This window comes from Arvicanthis niloticus, chromosome 6 (assembly GCF_011762505.2).
Source record: "Arvicanthis niloticus isolate mArvNil1 chromosome 6, mArvNil1.pat.X, whole genome shotgun sequence".
Taxonomy (NCBI): Eukaryota; Metazoa; Chordata; class Mammalia; order Rodentia; family Muridae; genus Arvicanthis; species Arvicanthis niloticus.
In genome coordinates this window covers 54,861,423-54,885,637 of record NC_047663.1, presented here as the reverse complement: position 1 = coordinate 54,885,637, position 24,215 = coordinate 54,861,423, and the positions used below count along the sequence as shown (strand labels likewise).

The 24,215-nt window shown below is 46.1% G+C and overlaps 1 protein-coding gene and 1 long non-coding RNA gene across 6 annotated transcripts; one reads left to right on the top strand and one right to left on the bottom strand.

Annotated features, from left to right (window-relative positions):
• LOC143442776 (uncharacterized) lies at positions 1-16,487 on the bottom strand. The gene is made up of 2 exons (XR_013111255.1): positions 16,349-16,487; positions 1-297 (listed from the first exon to the last, which is right to left on the bottom strand). It is a non-coding gene; the product is annotated as an uncharacterized LOC143442776 (long non-coding RNA).
• Pirt (phosphoinositide interacting regulator of transient receptor potential channels) lies at positions 4,342-22,532 on the top strand. Of its 5 annotated transcripts, XM_076936605.1 has the most exons (3): positions 4,342-4,482; positions 7,734-7,850; positions 19,353-22,532. In XM_076936605.1, exon 3 carries the CDS (start codon positions 19,379-19,381, stop codon positions 19,784-19,786), a length of 408 nt encoding a protein of 135 aa, XP_076792720.1. In that variant the 5' UTR covers positions 4,342-4,482; positions 7,734-7,850; positions 19,353-19,378; the 3' UTR covers positions 19,787-22,532. The 5 variants fall into 5 exon arrangements, with proteins under 5 accessions (XP_076792720.1, XP_034363064.1, XP_076792721.1 ...); XM_034507173.2 differs by lacking the exon at positions 7,734-7,850; XM_076936606.1 differs by lacking the exons at positions 4,342-4,482; positions 7,734-7,850 and adding an exon at positions 16,508-16,648.
• Positions 22,533-24,215: the final 1,683 nt, after the last annotated feature.

The window sequence follows — 24,215 nt, the reverse complement described above, 5'->3', positions numbered from 1 at the left end:
TGAGATGTTGTAGTTTTTATTTACTTTAATCTAGACTATTTGTCCAAATAAAGAAATTTTTTCCTAAACAAAACAGTAATGTTGGAAAGAAAAGAAGGTTAGTGAGTGGGCCCCAGTCTTTGACACAGAAATATCCAGTGAACTGAGTGCATGTGGCATCTATTGGCAAGTGTGAAAGTGGAGGCTTGTCTCTGAGATGGCTTATAAAACTCCCAGAAGGCAGAGCTGCATGGTCTCCGAGATCCTTGGCTATTCCACCATGAACTCAGACTGTGGTAAGGGCCACATTACATTTTGCTGAAAGACAGAATGACAGAAACACATGAGAAATCATTTCAGCAAGACTTCAGAAAGCAACTCTACCCAGCATTTACCACTAGATGGCAGCCACACCCCAGGAGCGGGCTATAGCCGCCCTCTGGCCCCGCCAGGCCCTGCCTTTACAAACAGGGAGCACCAGGCAACTCAGCCTTTCCCTTAGCGGCTGAAATAAGGGCAGGTCCTAGCAGTTAAGATGGCCTGGGAGCCTATGGTGGTCTCTGTCCCACTTTCTAACTCTACCTGTGGTTTATTCTTCCTGTCCCCAGAGGACTTCTCCCCACCGCTCCATTTTTCCCCAGGCAGGCCCCAGCTGGTTGTTGACTCACACCATCTGCTCTACTAACAACTCTGAGGAGAAGGGGGCCTTATCCCCTGGAGTGTTTCTCTAGGAACTTAAGACATTTTGTAAATTGTCAGGTGCGTGGAGTGCCAGGTAGGAGCAGAGGAAGAGGGATAGACAGGGAAAACGGGGAAATGCTTAAAGAATGTGGAAGCTGGGAGCGCGCGCGCGCGCGCACACACACACACACACACACACACAGAAGGATGGACAGCTGGGTGGACGGACAGATGGACAGACGCACATATTTTCCAAGAGTGTATGAAGGTTCCCAGCATTTTTTATGGTGATGCTCTGTCATTGCGGGTATGATACTACAATGTACAAATAATGGAGAAAAGGGGAAAACATGAGTGCCTCTTTATTGTGCTTCTTCTCCTTACTCCCAGCCACACTCCCCACCCCCCACACCCACATCCCGCCCTTGCTGTCCTCAACTCCAGGCTCCCACTCAAGCTTGGTCCCTAGACTGCGTTGGCAGGAAAGAGTGAAGCCTGTGCTTAGTTAGGGCACGGCCTGTTCTGAAGAGAGCTCAGAGACCTGAATGCCTAGCAAGTTCCTGTGTCTTAAGTCTGTCTTCTTGAGAGGCAGGGGGGAGGAGGAGAGAGAAATGATCCCTGAATTTAAGTCTTAGTCTTGGTCTTGGTGATGGTCACAGTACCAAAGCAGAGAAGCTGCAGCCCTACTGTGTCACAGGCTACTGTGAGGACCAGGGGAGACAGAGACACTTACTGCCAGGTACCTTGCTGAAGAGATGAGTGAAATGTGCTTCAGGTAAAAAGAAAAGCGTAGTTATTGCCAGTGGCCCTAAGGAGCCCATCACAGTGATGACCCTGAAACAGCAGGCCTTGGGTACTATGGGGGAAAAGTGATGCCGTACAAGGTCTTTATCAGTGACTTGTAGTAAGTCTTGCCAAAAGTGCTGCACCATTGAACTTTAAAATGCTTTGGCTCCTCAGAGGCTGGGCAGTTCTAATCCTCCCCTTGGCTAGCGTACATTTCCCTCCTGTAATCCCGGCTTAACACTCTCTAATTCTATATTTTATCTTTGTTGTCCTGGCTCCTTCTGGGCGGCTCCCTAGTCTTTGCTGGCCAAGATGCTTCTGGGCAGCCCTTCCCAGGCCACATTCCTTCTCACTTACATTTCAGATGATTTTCCTTCTGCAGCTCTAAATCTGATCCATCTCCCTCCGAATCATGGTGATTCTCTGTCCTTTTCTCCCAGTTCCTCACCCTCGCAAATCTAAAAGTCCCACCTCAGTCTGTCTGTCCAGCCATTGGCCATTGGCTCTCTATTAGTCGATCAAAAATGAATTGGGGACAAGGACATTCAGTGTTTGGACATGTAGAGTCCCGATTTTGGGGGCCTAATTAACTCAAAGCATTGGAACCAATCCCCAGCATAACTGATAACACATTGTTCACTAGTTTTCACTAAAGAAACCAGTTCATTCTACTGAGTTTGGGGCGTTCCTATTTTCAGCTCTAAAAATCTCACATCGGGAAACCCATCTATTTCCAGACAAACATGGAAGGTTAGTCACCTTAGAGTCTATGGTTATATGGAAAAATGCATTTACCCATAACAAGGCAGCAGAACTTAACTAGAGAAATTATGAGCTTCAGGCTTAATAATGAGTCTGCAAAAGAGGCCATTGCCAGGACCTGTTTACTACCCAATCAACACCAAACCTGAACAGCAACCCCATCAATCCAAGATCCCTCCCCAAGCCTGCATCCCTAGTGACTTCCTCCCTCCTCTGTTCTGCTAGAGGGAGCCTGCAGATGCCATTCTGAGTCTGACCCGTAATTTCAAGTGCTTTAGGTGTCTTTCCCGAATGCATACATGCATGCATATATTATGAATACGCATTCCACATATATATTCTTTAGGTAATTGCAATATGCATCTTCTCATTTGTTCCTTATTAAAACTTCATGGTGGGAGCCAGCAAGGTGGCTCAGTAGATAAAGGCGCCAACCACCAAACCAGCATCCAAGGTTGGCCTGAGTGCTGGGAAGAAGAAAAACTTACTCCCAACCTCCCAACTCTGGCAAGTTGTTCTTTAAGAACATACCCTCCTCAACTACACACACACACACACACACACACACACACACACACACCTGCTATACACAAAACAAATAAATGTGTTTTAAATTGGGGATGGTAACATCTAATAAATAAATAAGTTCATTGATAAATTAAGGCTTAGAGAACTAATTTGTGTACAGCCAAGGAGAGAATAGCATTATACCTCATATACGCCACATGGAGTTTTGCAGTAAATAGTAAATTATTACATAAATAAAATGCCTAGAATAATAACTAGCATAGAAGAAGCCATGGATTAGGCATTAACTCTTAGTGATGGTTACTTCTGCACCACGTAGCCACACCCCGAAGAAGGAAAAGAAAACACGGAAATCTGAATTTAAAGAAAAATAAATTTTTGTTTGCACTGCAAAGCAACTTATCCCAGCAATCCTTGGCGCTTGATACCTCTAGTCTCATAAACTGATCTGAGCATAGAGTAAGAGACACCTACATCAGAGAAGTGACGTTTACTAAATCCTTCAAAGTCATTCCCTGGACCCCTTAGCCTTCCATCCTTCCCTCCCCAAGCTGAAGCTTTCAACTTTCATGGAGAGACCAAGCATTGATGACAGAGCCAAACCCTCCCCTCCCAGCTTCGAAAGTCATGGAAATGAAAATGCCTGAGATGGAAGAGCCCGTGGCTTTGACCTTGACTGTCCTTAGGCTTCCCTGATGACTCTTGGGAAACTCCTCAGAGGAGCCCCCAGTGTACCCTTGCTAGTAGCAAGGTACCCCCTCCTGCCCCACTAGTAATGGTGCCCATCTTCTCTGAATAGCTGGAAGAAGAGAAGGACAGCCATTAGTTTGGCCACCAGAATCTTAAATAATATTGTCAGTCACAGGACATCCATCAACGTCTTGAGGACTGGCATCCCATCAGCTCACACCAGCTTCCCCCAAGCACAGGCTGATGGGGCTAAACAGTGGAAGTCTTTCTGCTGCTTGCCGTGATTTGCTTGCTTATCTTCATGATTATAACTGGCATCTCACAAAAAGAGCAATAGGGAACTATTGAGCTAGATGGGAGAAGCAAGAAGGAACTTCTTTACCCCCATCCCCAAGGGGGATGTCTTAGCTCCTGGCATTTTATAATGAGGGGTTACCCATCATGAGTGTGAGTGCTGGGATGCTCCCAGAAGTACTCCTTTCATCTTGGAACTAAAATTGTTCCCTAACTCAACACATAGCTCTCCAACATCCAAAGCAGGAAGAGAGGCCCAGATCTCACTATCAACACTGCCCCGAACACAGATTCGGCAGGTTCTGAGCCAGGCATAACACACGTAACCCACCACCACCACCACCACCTCACATCTCCCCCAACCCAGAACCTCCAAGGCTTGCTGAGCCTAGATGGAGCCTCCCTGCCCAGGCACTGCCAGCCAAATACACACTTCTACTGAAACTCAAAGGCATACTGCAGAAAAAGCTTCATTAATTTTTCACAAGATTTGTCTAATAGTGGCTGAGCAGAGCTGAGAAAACCCCGTTCTAATGCCTGTGCCAGCAGGTTGCAAAGAGTTAACCCATTAGGCCACATCCTGGTGAGCTCATCCCTGCCAGAGCCTGCTCAGTGGCTGGGATTTGCGCACACTGATGTGGCCAGGGTGGCTTTCTCCAGCTGGGATGAAGGACTTGAGCAGAAACTCATTGCCAGTTTCCTCCCTACGTGAGAGCCTACTGAGTCCCAGTTTCCCCATCTTCCCCCAGGACGTTGTGCACAGTAAGTAAGAAAAAGGAACCCTCCACCCCCACCCCAGCCCCAGCCCTTTGCTGTGTCTCCCTGGAAAGAAGGGAGGTTTGAAGTTTGCTTTGGAGTATGTTGAGTCTCTGAAGTGGAGTTGGAAGGCAGTGTGAATACCAGAGATGAGATGGAATGAAGTTAGCTTCCAGTGGGCTGGAGGGGCTGCCCTGAAAGACAGGCAGAAGTGGGCTGAGCTGGGTATATTTTGCTGTACACCTGGGGAAAGACACCATGTGCAGTGAAGGCTGCCGGGCTTGTTGAGCTTCTAGGCTTTCTCCCTCGGACGCCATTAAAGGTAAAGAATGAGCAGGTGCAGAAGTGCCAGCTTGTGAAATGCAAGGACACCCATAGACCTCAGAATGCTGGGCACAGACTGTCTGTCTCCTGGGCATCCTCCATCCAGCCTCAGCAGCTGCAGGTCTGTCCTTCTTTCCTGCAGGTGTGGCCAGTGCCCTGGTTGAGTGCCAGGGAAACAAGGTGGAGTAGCCTGGCTTGGGCAGTCTTCACTTCAGAAAGGAAAAAGTAAGACAGGTACATAAAAACAGACAAAGGCATGGCTTGCTCAGACAGATGAGGGCTATGGGACTCCGCCCCTCCCTTCTTTCCAAGAAGACACAGCAAAGGGCTGGGGCTGGGTTAACAACACATCACATCCTCTGGGATGTTTTTTTTTCCAGCCTGTAGCCCCACAGGGCCCATGTACTGTGTGTGACCCAAAGAGGAAGGTGAGTGACTCCCTGACCTCAGAGGGAAAAAAAAAAAAAAAAAAGATCCCCTTCCTGAGAATGCTGTGAGCTGGGAACAGATGGAGGTTGTGGGGACACCAACAACATATTCCACACTCTCTAGTCTCTACTTTATCAGGCCAGGCACAGGGCCACACACACCTTATCAGGGGAGTCGACATCACCAAATGAACTCCTGGAAGTGAGGCAGTACAACAAGAGGAGATAAAGACCCTGGGGATGTGCATCAAGCCCCTGGAGCTGAGCAGTGACAGTGGGAAATTCAGGGAGAGAGAGACCTACTCCCCATCCATATTGGGTCCTGCTTGGGATAAGGAGACCATTGCAGGTCCACTATGCAAAGCCTTTCACACTCCCCACCAGTCTAGCCATTCTGAGGTCATCGGTGCCCTCGCCTCTCCTCAGTGTCACCAGGTCCTTGCAACTCCCAGAATAGCCCAGTTCCTATCAGAGCTCTCTAGATGGAAGGGTCTGGGGAGGAGGGACAGAGGAGTCAGATAACTCCAGGCTTGAGTGCAGCAACACAGTAGGGACTTGAATTTTTAGCAACACACTTGAATTTTTAGTAAACAGTGGATGAGTTTTTTAGTATGTGATAGCCAAATAAGTGTTAGATTATTCTAATGCTAAAAAAGTATCTATTGAGTCAAAAACAAATTCAGCTGAGTACTTTGTCATTGCATGTACTAGACACAAGAACCCCATTCATTTTGACCCCATTCAAAGGAATGCAGTAGCACCACAAAAGGGCTGAGGAGTGAATTTTAAAGCAAAGACAGGCAAATAACGATGTGTTTATAAGAAGGTAAAGAAAGAGGAATATGTTCTATGGGGGTGTGGCAAAGTATAGGGGAAGGGGATGTCTCAGCGGGCCCATGATGAGGCATCTCTTCCCCATAAGGAACCAGCCATACAACTATAGGGTATAGTATAGAATAGAGTTTATTCAGGGAATGGGGGGGGGAGTTAAGAGGGTAGGAGAGGGAGAGAGAGAGAGAGAGACAGAGAGAGAGAGAGAGAGAGAGAGAGAGAGAGAGAGAGAGAGAGAGAGAGAAGAGAAGAGAAGAGTAAAGGCTGGTCATGAGCACTTGAAGGTGGGGGAAGGGAATGGGGAAGTGTAGAGGGACAGAGCAGGAGCAAGAAGGCCAGAAAACAAGAGAGGGAGGAGGGGGCAAGTAGCCCCATTTATAGTGGGTCAGGCCTATAACTGTGGGGTAGAGCATACCTGGCTGTTGCCAAGTAACTGTGGGGGTGGAGTTTAGACACAATGCTAACAAATATAGAGCAGCAGGATTCTAGGGGTGGCGGGGTAGGCAGTGAAGAAAAAAAAAGCCAAGTTCCATCCCCTAGAAAGAATAAAAAAGACTAGAGATCAAGCGTCTGGGAGCTTCAGTTTCCTAATCTGTAAATTGGTAATGATGTTGTGTCCGCCCTACAAAGCTAGGAGGACTCAGAGACTCTCCAACTAAAAAGCAGCAGATGTCAGAAACTGTATCTTCTGTAGCGATGGTGGCCACCTTGTGGCCGCTCTGCCATAGGCCTCTTGCTCTCCACTGAGCCCAGCTCAGGACTCACCATCTCATCCCACGGTTCCTCAGCTCACCCTTCACCCAGACACCATGGCGGTTCTGTTCACTGACCATGCTCCAGTTCAAGTGCCCTCCTTCTCACTGATCCCTCGTTTTGAAAATCTAAAGCAAAAGTGCCACCCAGAGGGCAGGATCAGCCTGAACCTGGGTGTGGGAGCCACAGACACCCAAACTCATATGTCAGCTTTGTCTTTCTGTTCACCTAATTGCTTAACACTCTCTGATTTGCAGTTTCTCATCTGTGAAATCGGGGGTGTGGGGCACCTCCCTCAGTGAGTTGCTAGAAGGACTTGGTAAAGCAAAAGAGCGCATGCCTGGCGTATAGTAAAAGGGAGTGAATGGTAATTAGTATTTGTGATGACGAGGAGTCTGGTATAACCCTTGGCCACCAGGGGGCAGTATTTGAAATGAGAGCCTTAATTGGAGATAGGAAGGGCGGGGCAAGAGATGTTGATCTGTCCTAGCTCCCACTTCCAGGTCCACAGCTGCCTCTCAACTGCCATTGTGCCAACCGCTCTAAGATGGGTGGGGATGGTTTACAACAGGCACGTGGGGAGGAACAGGGCCAGCAACCTAGCAATACAAAGCCAACCAGGTTTCAACCCTCAACAGCTTCAACAAAAACTGGAAAGAAAATTAACTCTGTGTAAATTGCTTGGCTAATACCTGCAAAGCCCGATCCCTTCTACCCTATCTGCCCAAACTCCTCTATTTCTTTAACCGTTTGGCAAAGTTCTAAGCCTATGCTAGACAGCACAGGAAGTGGAAGAGAACTTGTTTCAGCCCCGAGTCACTGAGGGAAGAAAGAGCTTCCGGAACCACAAAAATAGTCACAGCCAATGTCTGTCTTCAGATCGGTTGATTCATTTATTCTTTTCACAATTCTTCCCTTTAGTAGTACATTTCAGGCACTCTGGACTCTATGCAAGAAGAACATATTCAACCCATGTTGTCTTGGACACTCCTATCACTCTCAGCCTGAAGACCTTCAGCACCAAGCCATCGGCTAGAGGTGAATATGTCAGGAAAAAGCCAAAACATCCCTTTCATGGACATTAGTCCTCTCCCATTTCACTGAGGCAGCTGTATATCCCCCACCCCCACCCCAGGCATTGCTTCCCCTCATGATAGAGGCGGGGAGGAGCTGACTAGAAGGTACACTCTCATTTACCCAAGAGAGCATCCTCTAAACATCTTCTTGTTGCTTCCTGCATCCCCACGCTGCACTGTTCTGAATGTTGCATCTTAGCCGGTTCTTAGCTACTTCTAGAACATCCTAGAAGTGCAAATGTACAGTGTGCTCCTGTGTTACTGATTCCTCTTACCAGTATGTCTCTGAAACTCATTCATAATGTCACGTGTATCGGAAGTTGAACTATTCCGTTGCCTAAATTATTCCCCTCCTCCAAGTTTCTACAAACCTGCTTATTCGTGGGTTGTTTTTTCTTTATTTACCTATGTGCTTTAATATTTGGGAGTGGGACAGCTAGGGCAAGGGACAGGTGTGTGCTTAACTTCGTGAGATTCCTAGATTTTGCAACAGTGCGTGAGAGCTCTGGTTAGTCCACGTGTCATACAATGAATGCGATGTTGGGAGAGTCTGACATTTTAGCTACTCTAGTAAATGCATGGTGGTCTCTCCTTGAGGTTTGTTTTACACTATCATTGTCAATCACGTTTCCATGGGTGTTTGTGTTCATTTGTTGTTTGGTACTGAATCTGAAAATATCTTACCCATTAGTCATTATTCAAAAGAGACAGGTCCCTAGAACATATTGAACACATCTGTCACCTTTAGCCACTCTTCTGCCATCGGACACTTGGGAGGAGGTAACCCCTTTTGATAATATCCTTAGAGAAGAAACTGAAATTAAAGCCAATGGCAGATCTGAACCTAAAGTCTTTAAAGCCAGGTCTAACATCCTGGGAAAAAGAACTGACCGTCCACTCAGGGACAATTTAGCTACACCACCCTTCATCTGTGGTGAATGATCTAAGGAATTATCGTATAAGTCCTTGTGGAATTTTCTTTAAAAACAATAGTTCAGGTTGTTAGGAGGAAGAGACAGACAAATCTCTATGAGTTCAATGCCAGTTTGGTCTGTATAGTGAATTTCCACCCAGCTAGGGCTAAATAGTGAGACTTGTTTCAAAAGAAAAGGAAAGAGAGAGAAAAGGAGGGAAAGAAGGAGGGAGGAAAGGAAGGAGAGAGAGAGAGAGAGAGAGAGAGAGAGAGAGAGAGAGAGAGAGAGAGAGAGAGAGAATATGGAGAGTATGGTAGCTCAATGTGTAAAGACATTTGTTATGGAGGGCAGAAGCCTGCATTCTGTCCAGGGACCCACATGGCAAAGGACTAGAACCTACTTCCACAAGGTATCACCTGACTTCAACACATTAGCTGTGCCACACACACATCCATATAAACACATGTGAATAATAATAATAATAATAATAATAATAATAATAATAATAAATGGCCCACCTTCTAACCTCATCTGTTTCCAGAGCAAAAGAAACAATCATTAATCATTTCTCAGTGTGGCAGAGGCTTTCAGAATATTTCCAAGATGTTCCTATGCCACAGACCCATCCATTCTCTCCTAATTCCTCCCCTGGGTATCTTCTGGATCTCAGAGTCCCTCACAAATAAATTCCCCAACTCTTTCAACCCCCCCCCCCCCATGATATTGGTTCCTTCCTTTGACTTGAATCAAATGTGAACTAACAGAGTCACTGCCTGCCATATACGCTCTTTCCCAGAAACTCCCAGGAGGGGAACACTCCCCCCTCCCCTTGACTCATAAACCCCAAGAAACATCATCCGAATTCCCCAATGTGCTTCCAGGTTCTTCTTTATCACCCTCGTAATAAAAACCTCCTCTTACTGGAGACTCATGGTACATTTGTCTTAGGGCTTTCAGATTTAACAGATCAAGGCCACTGACTTAAACTGAGTTTCAGTAAAACAATGATCATGGTGACAGTAGAAGTGGCCTGTGCAATACTGAAGGCATGATTTCCTATTTTCAAAAATATCTGTTGCTTATCTCAAGTTCAAACCTGACTGAATGCCATTTCTTTAATCTGGCAGCAGTGTGTGTATCCCACCTGTCTCTGTCAACTGTGATCACTCAGCTAATCCCTGTTTTCCCTAAATGCTTTGCACTCGGGCTCGTGGTTATCATCATGTCAGGCTGTCTCCACTCTTTAATAAGCTTCTACTCCATATATTTCCATGGCTACAACCAAACACCAAGCTGCCCTGTCTCCCACCTGCACTGTTTGCAAGACTTTTTAAATTACTCTGCATCCTTTGTGGCTTCCTTTCTAACTCTCCATCCTGCAGCCAGAGTGATCTACCTACTGTGTGCTCCTGTAATTCAGAGCGCGTCTCTCCTCTTCCCTAACCCAATGCTACTCTCTGTTGCCTCTCTTTACCCATTCTTTGATATCTTCTATCAGACCCTGACTGCTGTGGTGAACGTCTTAGGTTTTGATGTCTCTGCACACTCTGTTGAATCCACTGAAATGACAGCACAGAAGTAGAGGCAGACAGCACATAAACTAAGGGGTCTGGCAGTGGCAGCCAAGCACTTGTTTAGGATTCCAGAATTCTACTTTTATGCAGTTGCGATGTATTACAAAGTAAACATTTGTACAAAATATAAAAAGTGTTCACCCATTGAGGGTGGGGGATCTTGGAACTGGAGAATGGCTTATGGGATGAAGAGCATATGCTGCTCTTGCAGAGAACCTGGATTGTATTCCCAACACTCACATGGTAGCTTACAACCATCCATAACTCCAGACCCAAGGGGTAGGATACCCTCCTTTGACTTCTTCAGACACCAGACACACACACACATACAGTGCACGTGCATACATTAAGGCAGAACATTCACATACATGGAATTAAAAATAATAACTCTGAAAACAAAAAGTAACAAATCTTTGAAAAGGTTAATTCCAGCTGTTCAAGAGGCTGAGGCAGGAAGACTGCAAGCTTCATTCTATCCTGGGCAAGCCAACAAGATGCTGTCTCAGAAGAGAGAAGTAGAGACAGAGAGAGAACGGGAGTATGCAGTGAGCACACTGGAGTTATAGCTCAATCACTTGCCTAGTGTGTGTGAGGCTCTAGGTTCAGTTCCCGACACCTAAATAAAAGTAATTAATTTATCTACTTGTTCACTAAAGTACAAAATGTTTTTGATCTTTATGCTGTATATAAACAGGTGGCAATCACAGCTGGCCAGCCCCTAAGCTCCACTCTGCACTCACTAAGCCTCCAAACTATGTGCTTTCTCCATCTTCTTGGCTACAGAGGAGCACCAGGCTGCTGTGTCTCTCACCTGAGCAACAGCCTCTAAGTGGCTCTGTCTCTGGGCTCAGGCTTCCATCTCCATTCCCAGGCTCACCATTCAGGAACCCTCTTACTTTACACTCGACTAGCACTCTTGTCTATGACAGAGTTGAATTCTGTACATTATCTATCCATCACCTATCCCTCAGTGTCACAGTCTCTCCTTTGCCTGCTTTTGCTTACTCCCCTGATGGCTCCATTAGCTTTCCTTCCACAAGCTATCCTTCCAGGAGCTTTTCTGAGGGTTCCCAAGACCAGCATCCCACTGTCAGTGTTCTAAGGTGTCCATTATGGGAATATTGCCATAAGTGTGGGACATACTTGTTTCCTCTCAAGCTTGGCCCTCTTGTAAAAGCCAATATCTGCCACTGTGTTCTCCTGGATTTGGTCTGTCTAGTGCCCAGCTCTGTCCCTGGCCCAGGAAAGGCCCAAACAAATGTTTTCAGTTGTCAGTACGGCTAGACTGATGATGTATGTTGGTGCATGGCTGCAATCCCAGTGCTCAGGATGTGAAACAAAGAGAATCAGGAGTGTCCAGTTATTCGTGAAGCTATAGAGAAAATTCTAAGCCAGTCTGGGGTACTATGAGATTCTGTCAGAAAAAAAAAAAAAAAACACTAATAAACAAACAAAAAAATCTAGAACAAATGATTTTAATGTTCTTATCACAAAGAAGTTCTAAAATATTTAAGGAAGTAGATGTACTAATTACTGATTCAGTTTGGCATCTGTTCTGGGAAGCTGGGTCTGGAACCACCCCCATGGATACCAAAATCTGAAGATATGCAAGACACTTTTATAAAATGGTGAAAATCTGCTTAGCACCAAATGCCTGTTCTCTTGGACACTCTAAATGGCCTCTGGGTCTTCTCTAGCTAATTGTGTTAGGCTATGTCCTAAGGGAAAACGTCTGCTTCCTGTCCATCTTCCCCAGCCTGCCTGTAAGCTCTGGACACTTGCCTATAATACCCAACAGGACCCTAATGGGAAACACAGGGTTCCTGCTGTGCTCCTCATTCATCCGAGCACTGCAGCCATGGAGATTGTTCTGCAATGCTGTTTAGGGAGTGATGGTAAGGGAAAGTCTGTGTGTAAGGAAGCTGTTCTCAAATATTTTGTATCCAAAGTTGGTTGAATCTGTAGATGTTGAGATCCAACTATATATCTAGGATCAAAACATCATATTAGAGAGCTGTGTGTGGTGGGGAATGCCTTTAATTACCTTAATTGGGAAGCAAAAGCAGGCAGATCCCTATGATTGGCTAGCTAGATCTGGTCTACATAGTAAGTTCCAAGCCAATTGGGGTCATACAGTGAGATCCCATCCCCCACCCCCAAAAAAAGCCAAAACAAAAAAATCCAAAATCTTCACATTATAATTCATAAGTATGTTCAGCTGTATTTCAATCAAAGTTTTTAATGTTCTTATTTAAATAAGTGAAATAAAGTGGTAATGCACTAGAAAAATAATCTACTAGAATAGAAGACAGAGACCACCTTTGCCTGCTATATTTCCCTTGAGGAGCCTCCCTTTCATCCCCTCCACAGGTCATGAGCTATGTAAGTAAAGCTTGCTGACAGTGGATGGAGGCCACAGGTCTCTAAGGAGGGAAATGGACTTCTCCCAGAGGAGAAAATTCATCCAGCCTAGGATCATGTTTCCCTACTTATCCCGAATTTGTTCTCTTCAGACTCCCAAGAAAGGTCTGCGCTGAGCTATGGCTGGTAATTTTCTTGGTGTAACATTTCAGGGGACCAAGAATTTACAGCAGAAAATAGTCATACCGCAGTGTGATGTTCCACTGTGACCTGACTTTGGGAGCACCCTGCCCCGAGTGGCCACTCTCCTGACCTGTCCTAGCACAGATAGGTTTATTTGGCTTCAAATCTTTTGTAAATGGAACCATAGCCAAGACTCTGTGTCTGCCAGAGTTGAACTCTGCATATTGTACCTCTATGGAGCCCTCCTCTTCCCAAAGACAGCACAACCTGCCACTGCCAGCTGCTTGCCTAAATAAGACTGCCCATTAAACCTACTTCAGGCTTCCTAAACCTGACCTCTAGGAGCTGCAGCTTCTTCTCAAATGTCTGCCCTGAAGGCAGCAGACATTCAAATGTATACTTTGTTCAGGAGGCCCAGCCCTGCAGCCTTTCACTGGCCTCTCCAGTCCCACCCCTGCGTTGTCTAGGACTTTAAAGGAAGCTGAACCATATTCATTTTTTTTAAGCTGCCATAAAACAATCACCATGGCTCTCTTCACCGTGGCTCTCCCTCTCTGTCTGTGTTACCTGTCTGTCCCTTCCTCTGATAAACACACATCGGATTCAGATAGCAGAGCAGACCTAGGACAATCTGCCTCCAAATTCTGTTCTTTATTCATGTTTTCATTAACCTCATCACCCTGGGATTTCTTGCCATTGTCTGTGCCAGTGGTGCCAATGAGAGGCCAGCAGTGATTTAGGTGAGGCATCTGTTTCACAGGAGTCCTAATATTTTTTCCAATTAATTTTTTCATAAATATATTTTGATCATGTTTCCCCTCCCCCAACTCCTCCCAATTTCTCCCCACCCATGTTCTCTATTTATCTATATACTATATACCTATCTATCTATCCAACTATCATCTACCTATCATCTATCAATCATCTACCTACCTATCTATCCAACTATCATCTATCTACCTATCATCTATCAATCTATTATCTATCTATCTATCTATCTATCTATCTATTTATCTATTTATCTGTATCTCTCTGTGTTCTTTGACTTTAAAACTTATCTTTGTTCCATATTAGATCACATCCTGGGGTTCTTTTGAGTCTTCCAAGGAGCACAGCATAACACCACAGTGAGTGAAGGGTACCCTAAAACACACAGACTAAACCCCAGTATCTCAATTGATGTTTGAAAGGGTAGTTCTCTCTGGACCAGTTCCCCAAATGTCAACCCACCACAGTTCTGAGCGGTGACCCCAATTCTGAGCTGTGACCCCAAGATCAATTCCTCTGAGCTAAGTGCGGTTCTGTGAGCCAGACTCCCTGGAAGCATAGGAGGAGCCCCACCCCTACCCCACCCCACAGTTTGCAAGGAGAGAGGAGGAAAAGCTGGCATGTTGCATTGTGGTACCTTACATCAATGATTTTACTCCCAGGTGACATCTGGTCATGCCTAGACTTATTTTTAAACTGTCATGAGTGGGGTCTGAAGGGTTGCTACTGGCACCTGGTAGGTAGTAGCCCAGATGCCACTAAACATCCCACAATCGTATAGACTCCACCTCTATGACAATGAGAGGGCAAATCCAAATATGTCCACAAAGCTCCTGGTCAGAAATCATGGCTGAAATGAGCTGGGCAAAGGACAGAATCTTCAGAGGACTGTAATAAAATGTGGGAAAGCCTCTCAATTAGTGATTTTTATGGAAACCTAAAATACTCAGAGTTCAAATCAACTAACTAGCCACCCATCTGAAATAACATTAGAAGTCATCCAACCCAACTCCTTCATGTCACAGATAAGGAAACAGGGACAAACTGATCATACTGGCAAGGGAGGGGCTGGTCCTCGATCATCACAACATGCCCAGTGGTGGCACAGTAGTGTTCTGTTCATGAACTTTGACAATCACAACAACTCTATGAGACCAGTGCTTTATGAGCCATATATATATATATATATATATATATATATTGCTCTATGTTTCTAGAGGCTTCAGTGCCTGCCCAGGACCCTACAGCTTATATATTTCTGCCCTACCCCAACCCCACTCTGAGCTCTGGGATCCAAAGACCTGAATCTTTTTATGCTATAGACTTCCTAGAACTGTGAGTGACTGGGCCTAAGTCTTCCCTGCACCAGGTCTCATCCATGGTCTGGTCCTACCTGGACCCCTGTTGGTAGTTGTCCCTTGCCTCCAGTCTGGTCACAGAGGAAGAAGGCATGAGAGGGGTGAAGGAAAAGAGAAGCAAGAAGGAAAGAGAAAGCATAATCCTTGTCCTTGCTCCAGGAGACTCCTGCAGTGTCTCTCCTTCAGTGACCATCAACAAATACTTCTTCCTGCCCCTTGAGTCCCAAGGATCCACCCTTACTCCATGTAAGTCATCTCAGTCCAGGTTTCCATTCTTTGAGATTTCATGAACCCCATTACAATCTAGAAAAATGATAGATAGAATGATGGATAGATAGATGATTGACAGATGACAGGTGAAACACACATATGCACATATACAGAAGACAGATTAATGACAGATGGATACCTACATGATAGCTCAATCACAGATGATAGCTATATAAAAGGAAAATAAACTGATGCCCTGAGAAAATCGATACAGGAGACAGATAGAACTTTTCTTGTCAAGTACAAGTAGTAGTAAAATCAATAATCACAGGCATTTCATAAAATGAAGATCATACCAATGTCAGAAAGAGAAGGGAGAGTCTAAGCTCAAAGTAGATTAAGCAGAAAAAACTATGGATGAAACCGTGCTTTACCTCCCACACAGGCAGTAGTCAGTGTTAGAGAACTACAGACCTACATCCTCCCCTAGTCAGTGAAAATTACTTCAGGGATGGAGGAAAGAATTCACAATTCTTGTAGCTGATCCCTCAGGACTCGGCAGTTTAGCTGTTGGGTAGCATAGAGTGCTTTGCATTCAAACACCCCTGTTTGAATCCCCAACACAGTGACCTGAAAAGCTAGCCTGGGGTCAGGGAGCCACAGCTTGTTGTCCAAGCTCCTTTTAGGTGTAGCCTAAGCCCTTGCAAAATGAAACTAAGCTAGTAACTGTGTTGGTAAGAGCCAAAGAAAAAGTGTGGGGCACTTTCAGCAAGCCTAGTGATAGTGCCATTCTCTTCTCAGAACCCAAAACTCATTTCCCCTGCCTCTACTGTGGCACATTCTGTTCAGGAGGACCTGTCATACCCCATATAGCAGTTCAGCGGAACCAGTCCTTCCTGGTCCAGCCTCAAGACTTTTCTCAGATACAACTAATAAGTACTACATTCCAGCTCTGCCCCATCCTAAGGCCCAACCTACCTCCTCACTCCCCCAACTCCATCCCACCCCTGCCCACCATCCCGGCAACCTCAGTCTCTCCAATATCAGTGTATCTGCGTCTTCCCTAAGAAGTGCAAAGGAATGGACGGATACCTAGAGAAATCCTGAGGTCGACTCACACATCCTCCGGTGACCACAGGTTGGTTGTAATAAGCATCCCCAAGGTTTTCCAGCGTGCTCTATGTCTCTTCCCTGCCCCCAACCCCCTGGATAGATCACCTTTTAAATGATGACTTAGCTTATGCAAATACACCACCATTCCCAAAGGAGGCAAGCACTTCTGTGCCTATGGTTACCGAAACACCAGGGCAGTTTTTGAAAGCAGAGACTCCAATATCCTCTCTCCACGGAGTGCATCTGAATGTGAATGATGTCTAAATTCTGAAGGCTTCGGTAATTCTATGATTTTTATTTCCTCCTGTCAGTGGGGAGGGGTCTATTATTGCTTAATCTAGAAAGCGGAAGCTGTAAGGACTGTGCTTTGAGGTGCAGGAAAATAACCCAGTGCTCAGTTCTGGAAGGAACTGCGGCGGTGGGTGGAGAAAAGGAGGTGGGAGGGGTCAGTTTGTACAACACTGAAGGAAGATTAAAGACAGAAAGCGCTCCCAAGGCACAGGACTTGGGAGGCCCCGGCTTCAGATGGCTGTCCTTTACTCCCATGCTGCCTTTTACTCCAGAGGTAACGACATGCTTTTCCCAAACGCACCCTGCCTTCATCATCTTTCGGCCACGGGTGCGCTCACTAGCATGGCAACTGGGGTGAGCAAAAGGACTTCATTATGGTTGTGATGAACAACCCACCATCCCCAATAGACTGACTGCTGCAAGAGAAACCCTGGTCCTACGCTGGCATGTGTGTGCACACTGAAGTCAGCAGGTCCTGAGTCTGTGGCACAAAAAGCTCCGAGAGGAACTCACATGTAAAGTACCTACTGCACAGGTAGGGTACACCTGGGTTTGTTGGAGTGAGCAGGAGAAAGGAGAGGCGAGAGGGAAGAAAGGGGGAGATGTGTTCAGAGCTTACTCACTCTGTCAAAGGTTGACAAAGTGCGAGGCACAGTACCAGATACATCCTAGTGATGTGGGGCAAACCTCTGAGCCCCCTCAGCCTTGCCTTCCTCCTAGACAAAACCTGTTCACAGTTGGGGAGGGGGGTGGCATCTTTTATCAGTCATTCATCTCTTACGCCCTTGCTGCAGACACATGGGTGTTTGCACTAGAAAACATTTCCGTTTTGAAAGGCTTCAATCCCACCTTGAAGAAACTTGAGACCACGCTGATCAGATGGAGACATTTCTGGCAGGAAGGTAGGGCTTCTCAGCAGATCTGTATCACTTTATTCACATGAGGAGCTGCATCCCCTGGATGGAGAACAGGAGATGAGGGAGCCCCGAGGGACTGAGCAGTCTAGAGAGAGACATTCAAAGAGGCGGCGTCTGAGCTGGATAGCAGGCCCTTAGATTATATACAACTACACTTTCTGTTACTGTGATCAAATAGCTTCAGCTGGCTAGTTTATAGAGAGAATGTGTTTATTTTGCTCAGTTGAGAAGGTACCAGGGTCTGAATCGATTAGTGACTCCTTGTAAGTAACATCAGAGATTGGCACAGAGAATTATGCTGGTGACAGGAAGTACTCAGGTGTGTCTGACCTCTCCTCCTTTGCTGAGAAATGCACAAGGACCCAATCACAGACACCCCATCCAACCTCGACTAATTCAGCCACCTCTCCAAGGCTCCTCATGTATATCACAGTCAGATTAAGTTGCCACTCTCTCAACCTCACCAGGAACAGTGGGGACACATAGAGACAAATCAAAACTGAAGCAAAGCAGGAAGGTTCAGCTCTGCCACAACAATGTCAACGTGAGGGGTGGGGTGGGGGTGTGGTCAGAGGAGCATTACGTGGTAGAAGATCACATGACACCATGTGAAGCTGAGACTCCCAAGTGGACAAAGCTTGTGAAATCCCAGGTACTTGAAGTTGCACTGTCCTGTAGGTGAAAACTCTTAGGAACTAATTTGCCTCACCTCTCCAAGTCTCTGCTTTCTAGTCTGTAAAATGGGACTAAATCAGTGCATGGGAATTATGATGTTACTTTAGTCTGATGAGAGGAGAGTTAAGCAGATATTGGCACACAAGCATTGCCATCCTAACAGGGAAACGATATCACTTAACAGAGCACGCAGAATATGCTGAGCATCAAGCCCGTGCAGTCCACACTTGCACTCCTTTAACCCCTTTGAAAGCACTGTGAGGACGCTAATTTTGCTCTCATTTTATAGATAAGAAAACAGAGAGGTTGATAACTCACCTGAGATCACACAGCTTGAAAATGACACATCACTCAATAAACTATGATTTGTGTTTGTTGGTTCTTAGATGCAGGACTGTTCACTCCTTTAAATATTAAAGGTGACATTAGAGTGGCATGACATTAACCCAGTGTTGGTGACACTTGCCTGTAACCCCAACACTCAGAAAGTAAAGGCAAATTTATAATTTGCCTCTAGATTGCACCATGAGTCTCTGTCTTAGAAAACAAAAATGAGAAGAAAAATTACTACCTTGTATCACTTCTTTGTAGTTGGTGTGAACTATATGTGTGTGTTCATGAGTATGGAGGGGCACTCTTGTGTATGTGGATGTATGTTAGAGGCCAGAGGGTAACACTAGATGTCAGACTCAATTGCTCTCCACCTTAGTTTTTGAGAGAGGCTCTCCTGTTGAACCTGGAGCTTGCCAATTTAACTAGGCTGGCTGGCCAGAAAGCTCCCAGGACTCTCTTGTCTCTACTCCAACTTCTACCCCAATATGCTACCATGCCTACTTTTAAAATAGGTGCCAGGGATCCAAATTCAAGACCCCATACTTACATAGCAAGCACTTTACCCACTGAGCCATCTCCCCTGAATGAGTTGCTTCCCTGGGGTGATTTTTATTTATGTAGATTTGACCTGGTTTTACCATTAATTTTAATGTGCATGCCATATTCTCCTCTACTGAGAGCCAGGCTGGAGAAGAACACTAAGTACAGGAAGAATCTGAAAGGATTCCTTAGGCTTCACCATCTTTTCTAATTGTTGCCAATACTAGGTGTCCATTCTTGAACAGCTACGACAATGGAGGTGCTCCCCAAGGCCCTGGAGGTAGACGAGAGGTCTCCAGAGTCCAAGGACCTGCTGCCCAGCCAGACAGCCAGCTCTCTGTGTATCAGCTCCAGAAGTGAGTCTGTCTGGACCACCACCCCTAGAAGCAACTGGGAAATCTACCACAAGCCCATCATCATCATGTCAGTGGGGGCTGCCATTCTGCTCTTCGGTGTGGCCATCACCTGCGTGGCCTACATCTTAGAAGAGGGGCAGAAGGTTGTGCAAGTCCTCAGGATGATAGGGCCTGCCTTTCTGTCCTTGGGACTCATGATGCTGGTGTGTGGGCTGGTGTGGGTTCCCATAATCAAAAAGAAGCAGAAGCAAAGGCAGAAGTCCAACTTCTTTCAAAGCCTCAAGTTCTTCCTCCTGAACCGCTGATGACAGGTTGTCCAGAAGATCTGCAACCAATAAGCAGCCTCCTACCTTTTCTGCAGGTACCACGAAGCTGATTCAGGCAAATCCTCCTCTTGACCCTGTGGGTGGGATAGAGCTCAGGGCTTCACCCTCATACAACCTAGCAGCCTCGCTGGCTGAGTCTCACCTGATGTCTCCATCGCTGTGGATGCTACGCCCTTGGATACTCTCATTACTCTCATCCCTGGCACCTGCATTCAGCCATTATCCACCCCACTCTCTCTGCCAAGGGCACTGCGTGCATGCTGGGAAATTCTTCAGGGGTTGACTATGTTCCCAAGGAGAACTTCATGTTATAGTTGTGTGCCTGATCTTGAATTCACATCTGCATCCTCTGGAACCAAAAGTGATTGAGGAGAGAAGATTGACTCCAGACTGAGTTTGACAGTCTTGGCTCTCTCCTCGGATGAGACATTGACTAGCATCACAAGAGAAAGAACATTTCTCATGTATCACACATTCCAAATCTGGACAGTGATGGGGGCTGAGGGTGAGGGAAACACTATCTAGAGCAGACCATTCCTGTGGGAGTAGTCTGGAACTTATACGGTGAAGGAAGTTAGCTCCTAAATATATGGTATTAACACAAGAGGCAATAAGCAGGCTAACCGGTATCACAGTTTCCCCTTGGTCCTCCAGTGCACTTCTTACAGACCACCTTCATCTTAGCAATTAGTCAAGAACAAAAGCTCATTGTTCTAACTTCCTTCCCCACTATACCTATGCCTCTACACATCTCCAGAACAGAAGGATGGAAGGTTACAGATGGGACTTGTAAGGTCATCTCCCCCTCCTCTCAGTTAAGACCTAACCTGAGATTGAATGCCATGTCCAAATGATGCTCCATGGGTGTTTAGAGATGGGTTCATTGGGGAAAAAAAACCCCATCCTCTATCACCCCATTCCTCCCTACCAAACAAGCAAGTATTTATTGGGTTTTCTTTGCTGGGCCTAGGTTGGGAACAGCCAGACCCAGTCTCTGATGTCATCTTATTTCCAAAAGTGAAAGAGGGAGAAATGTGGCCAAACCAACTGGCAATACTCCATGCTGAGTTTTTAGGGTGGCCACGGGAACACATGGGTCTAACAAATGTACAGGGAGACAGGTTTCTGGAGACCATGTTCATCTCTTCTGAACATGAAGGGGAAGGAAGTGTTTGGGATGGGCAAGACATGCAAGGAGTCAGCAACTCCCTTGCATGAGGAGACACTAAGGGAATTGGGATTCTGCAGAGCTCCTGGATGCTGTTCCAGCCTCTCTTGCCTACTTCCCTCTGTTCCCCCAAGTGCCTTACATCCAGCTTCTCCTTGGTACACTGCAGGCTCCTGGGGTCAATAAGGACTGGGAGAGGCATCTCCAGAGGGCTCCAAAAGTAGATATAACCCAAGAGGTAACTGCCCTCAAAACTTCAAAAGACACAAAGACCAGGTGCCTATAACAGATTTCCAAAGCTGTTCCAGGCAAGGCCAGGCCAGAGAGCAGAGGAAATTACCTGATAGCAGTGAGTGACAGGAACTACATTGGTTCAGGTTGACTCTCTTCATCCCTTAACCTTCAGGCATCTGGGAACACCTTGGCAAACAACCTCCAACAGGTCTTCAGATATCTCAGTCCTTCACAGTACTTCTATAGGCAGTCAGAATCCATCTTTGTTCCTGTTGCATTGTGGGACATTCCTTGGAGGAAGTATTTGTTTTGTGGGATCAACACACACACACACACACACACACACACACACACACACGCACGCACGCACGCACGCACACACACACACACACACAAACACTGACTCCCTAAGTAAAAAGTCACAGTTTGGGAAGCCTCTAGCCTTTTAAAGTTCACTTAAGAAGCTCATGTCCCTCATTAAGACTCACATCAGGGAGCCCAGGTCCTGCAGTCCACCCATTTTCTTCATACATGCATGTCAGGACCAACCCTGGGGTTATTGAAATGCTGCCTAGTGTCTCCATGGATGTCTAGTGCCTCCATGACAGGTTTACAGACCACTCCTTTCAGCCTTGTGATGAAGCCTTGTGATGAAGCCTTACTCTTCTGTGCCTTCATGAAAGGGAGCACAGAGATGAGCTCACAGCCGGCTCATTTAGAGTTCACACCCCATACAGCTCATTATCCTGAGAGCTCATTGTCTGGGCATAGCTGTGGGAGGAAGGTCTTTGCAGACATCACTATCAAGTATGTCTCAATGGAAAGGAATTTGAGGATAATTATAGTGCCAGGAAATATTCAAGTTCTAGACATCTTTCACAGCCACATCAGTACCTGCTCCCCAACCTTGCTCCTCAAGGTAAGTCCTCAGCAAACAGAAGCAAAGAAGAGCCTTTGAGAAAATATCCCAAATATCGGTTAACTCCCCTGCCCTACACCAGGCCCCCCACAAAAGTGATGGTCAGGAAATGGACAGAGTCACCTCCAAAAGTTGTTACTTGGTAATTTTTGCCAAAGACCATTGCCTCATGAAAGCCAGGGGTGGGGACAATCTGTGAGTGCAGCCAGGTTGGATGCCACACTTCTGCAACAAAGCATTCTGGGTAGTGATTTCAGTCATCTCAGAAGATGGGAGGGCCATCCACAGCACCATTTCACCAGATTGTATTACTGGCTCCTCCTGTTGCTCTTCTGTTTTGGAGAATTTAAATCTAATCGAGCGCCTAATGGAATCAATGTCATGTTAAATTGTGTTCTATTTAACAGTGTCTGCCATCTTTATTCTTTTCTACCATGCATTCTAGGGCTGCCCCCCTTCTAAAATACTCCCTCATTGCTACATTTCCTTTCTCAAGAAGGCTGCCAGGGAGAATAAAGACAGATCGCTTTGTGCTTGGCTCTTCGGGAGCATCCTTGCAACTGGTAGCTCTACTCCAAGACGGTGGCTGTGCAGAGAAATCCCACAAGCCCAATATCGAGACCCAAAACTTAACCTGAAGAAATAACATTCCAGAATGCATCTGTGGTCTAGATGAGGCAGACAGACACCAAGTCCAGGAGAGATGCAATACAAATCAAAGTAGAAAATGATCCATTTGGAGCTTGCTTTCCTCTCCCACCCTAGAAGCCTATGTGTGCATAGCCTGTGTGAGGACAGCTGTTCATGCCTGAGACGTCCTTCTGACAGTCTCGGACAGCCTCAGAGAATCTGCTGGCCCAAGCAAGCACTTTCACTCTGTAACCAAGTTCCTTAGGTCTGCAGGAAGGGACTTCTGTCTGAGAAAGGCTGTGCTCAGTTTTCCTGCAACCTGCAGGTACAGATGAGAGGAACCCCAGGCCACCTCATAATCTAGGTCTTATACTCTAAGGGAAAGACAGGTTCACTAAAGGGTACCCCAAAAATGAGACCATCTCCCTGCAGATTCCTCTGGAAAAGCCACTAAAGTGACTGTAAAGAAGAGGGGAGAGTCATTGTCAGTGTCCTTCAATCAGTCAGTCACACATACTAAGTTGGAATTGTCTTCAGTAAATGACAAGAACATTAGTGGGAACTGTGTGCTTTTCCTGGGCTGCATAGAAACTGTTTGCAGCCACAGCTGTACCACTGACTCCTCAGGCCCCTCCTTCATTCTGTTCTCTTCCTCACACACCATCTCTAGCTGAAATTTCAATTGCCCAAGTCTATGGATCCGAACCTGGATACATAATGAAGGGGAAGGTCTGACCTCAGGAACAATCAGGATAATCCCCAGAGAAGAGAGACAAGGGAACCCTCGGGTATAATACAATATGATCATGGTGGGGGGATGCTCAGATAATGGTTCCCAAGCCAACCTGACCCAACCTGTCTCTCCAGGCCTCTGGAATACAGCTATGCCAGGTTTTCACATCAGACTTAGGGGGAGGAGGACCAGGCAAGAGAAAAGAGGGCTTCTTGCAGGCTAGTAGGAGAAGATAACCTCCACCTTGACCTCTGGTCCTACCCATCCATCCCAGCCTTCAAATTCTGACATAGATGTATGTTTGAAGAATATGCTCAGGATTAGGGGATCAAGGGCTCCCCACATTTCTGTCAGTCTATGCTGTTCAGAGATCCATCCTTCAACACACCAGCGTTATGGTTCTGCCCTTTTCTGAAACTTTTCCTTCACCAGTCCCCATCTTTTCTTTACTTTTCTCTAGGTCTGGAGAGATGGCTCAGTGGTTAAGAACACTGGCTGCTCTTCAAAAGGACCCCAGTTCAATCCCAAGTGCCCACATGGTGGCTCACAACCATCTGTAACTCTAGTTCCAGGGGATCCAATGCCCTCTTCTGGCCTAGGGAGGCCCTGTGCATAAATACACATGCAGTCAAAACACCCATACACATAAATTAAAAATAAATAAACCTTAAATGAACAGTTCTTGGAGTGACTTACACAGCAATTGCTTTTATTGTGGCTAGGT

What these genes read in the sequence shown, in the direction of transcription:
- Pirt (XM_034507173.2), top strand. Translation starts at nt 19,379, where the DNA reads ATGGAGGTGCTCCCCAAGGCCCTGGAGGTAGACGAGAGGTCTCCAGAG.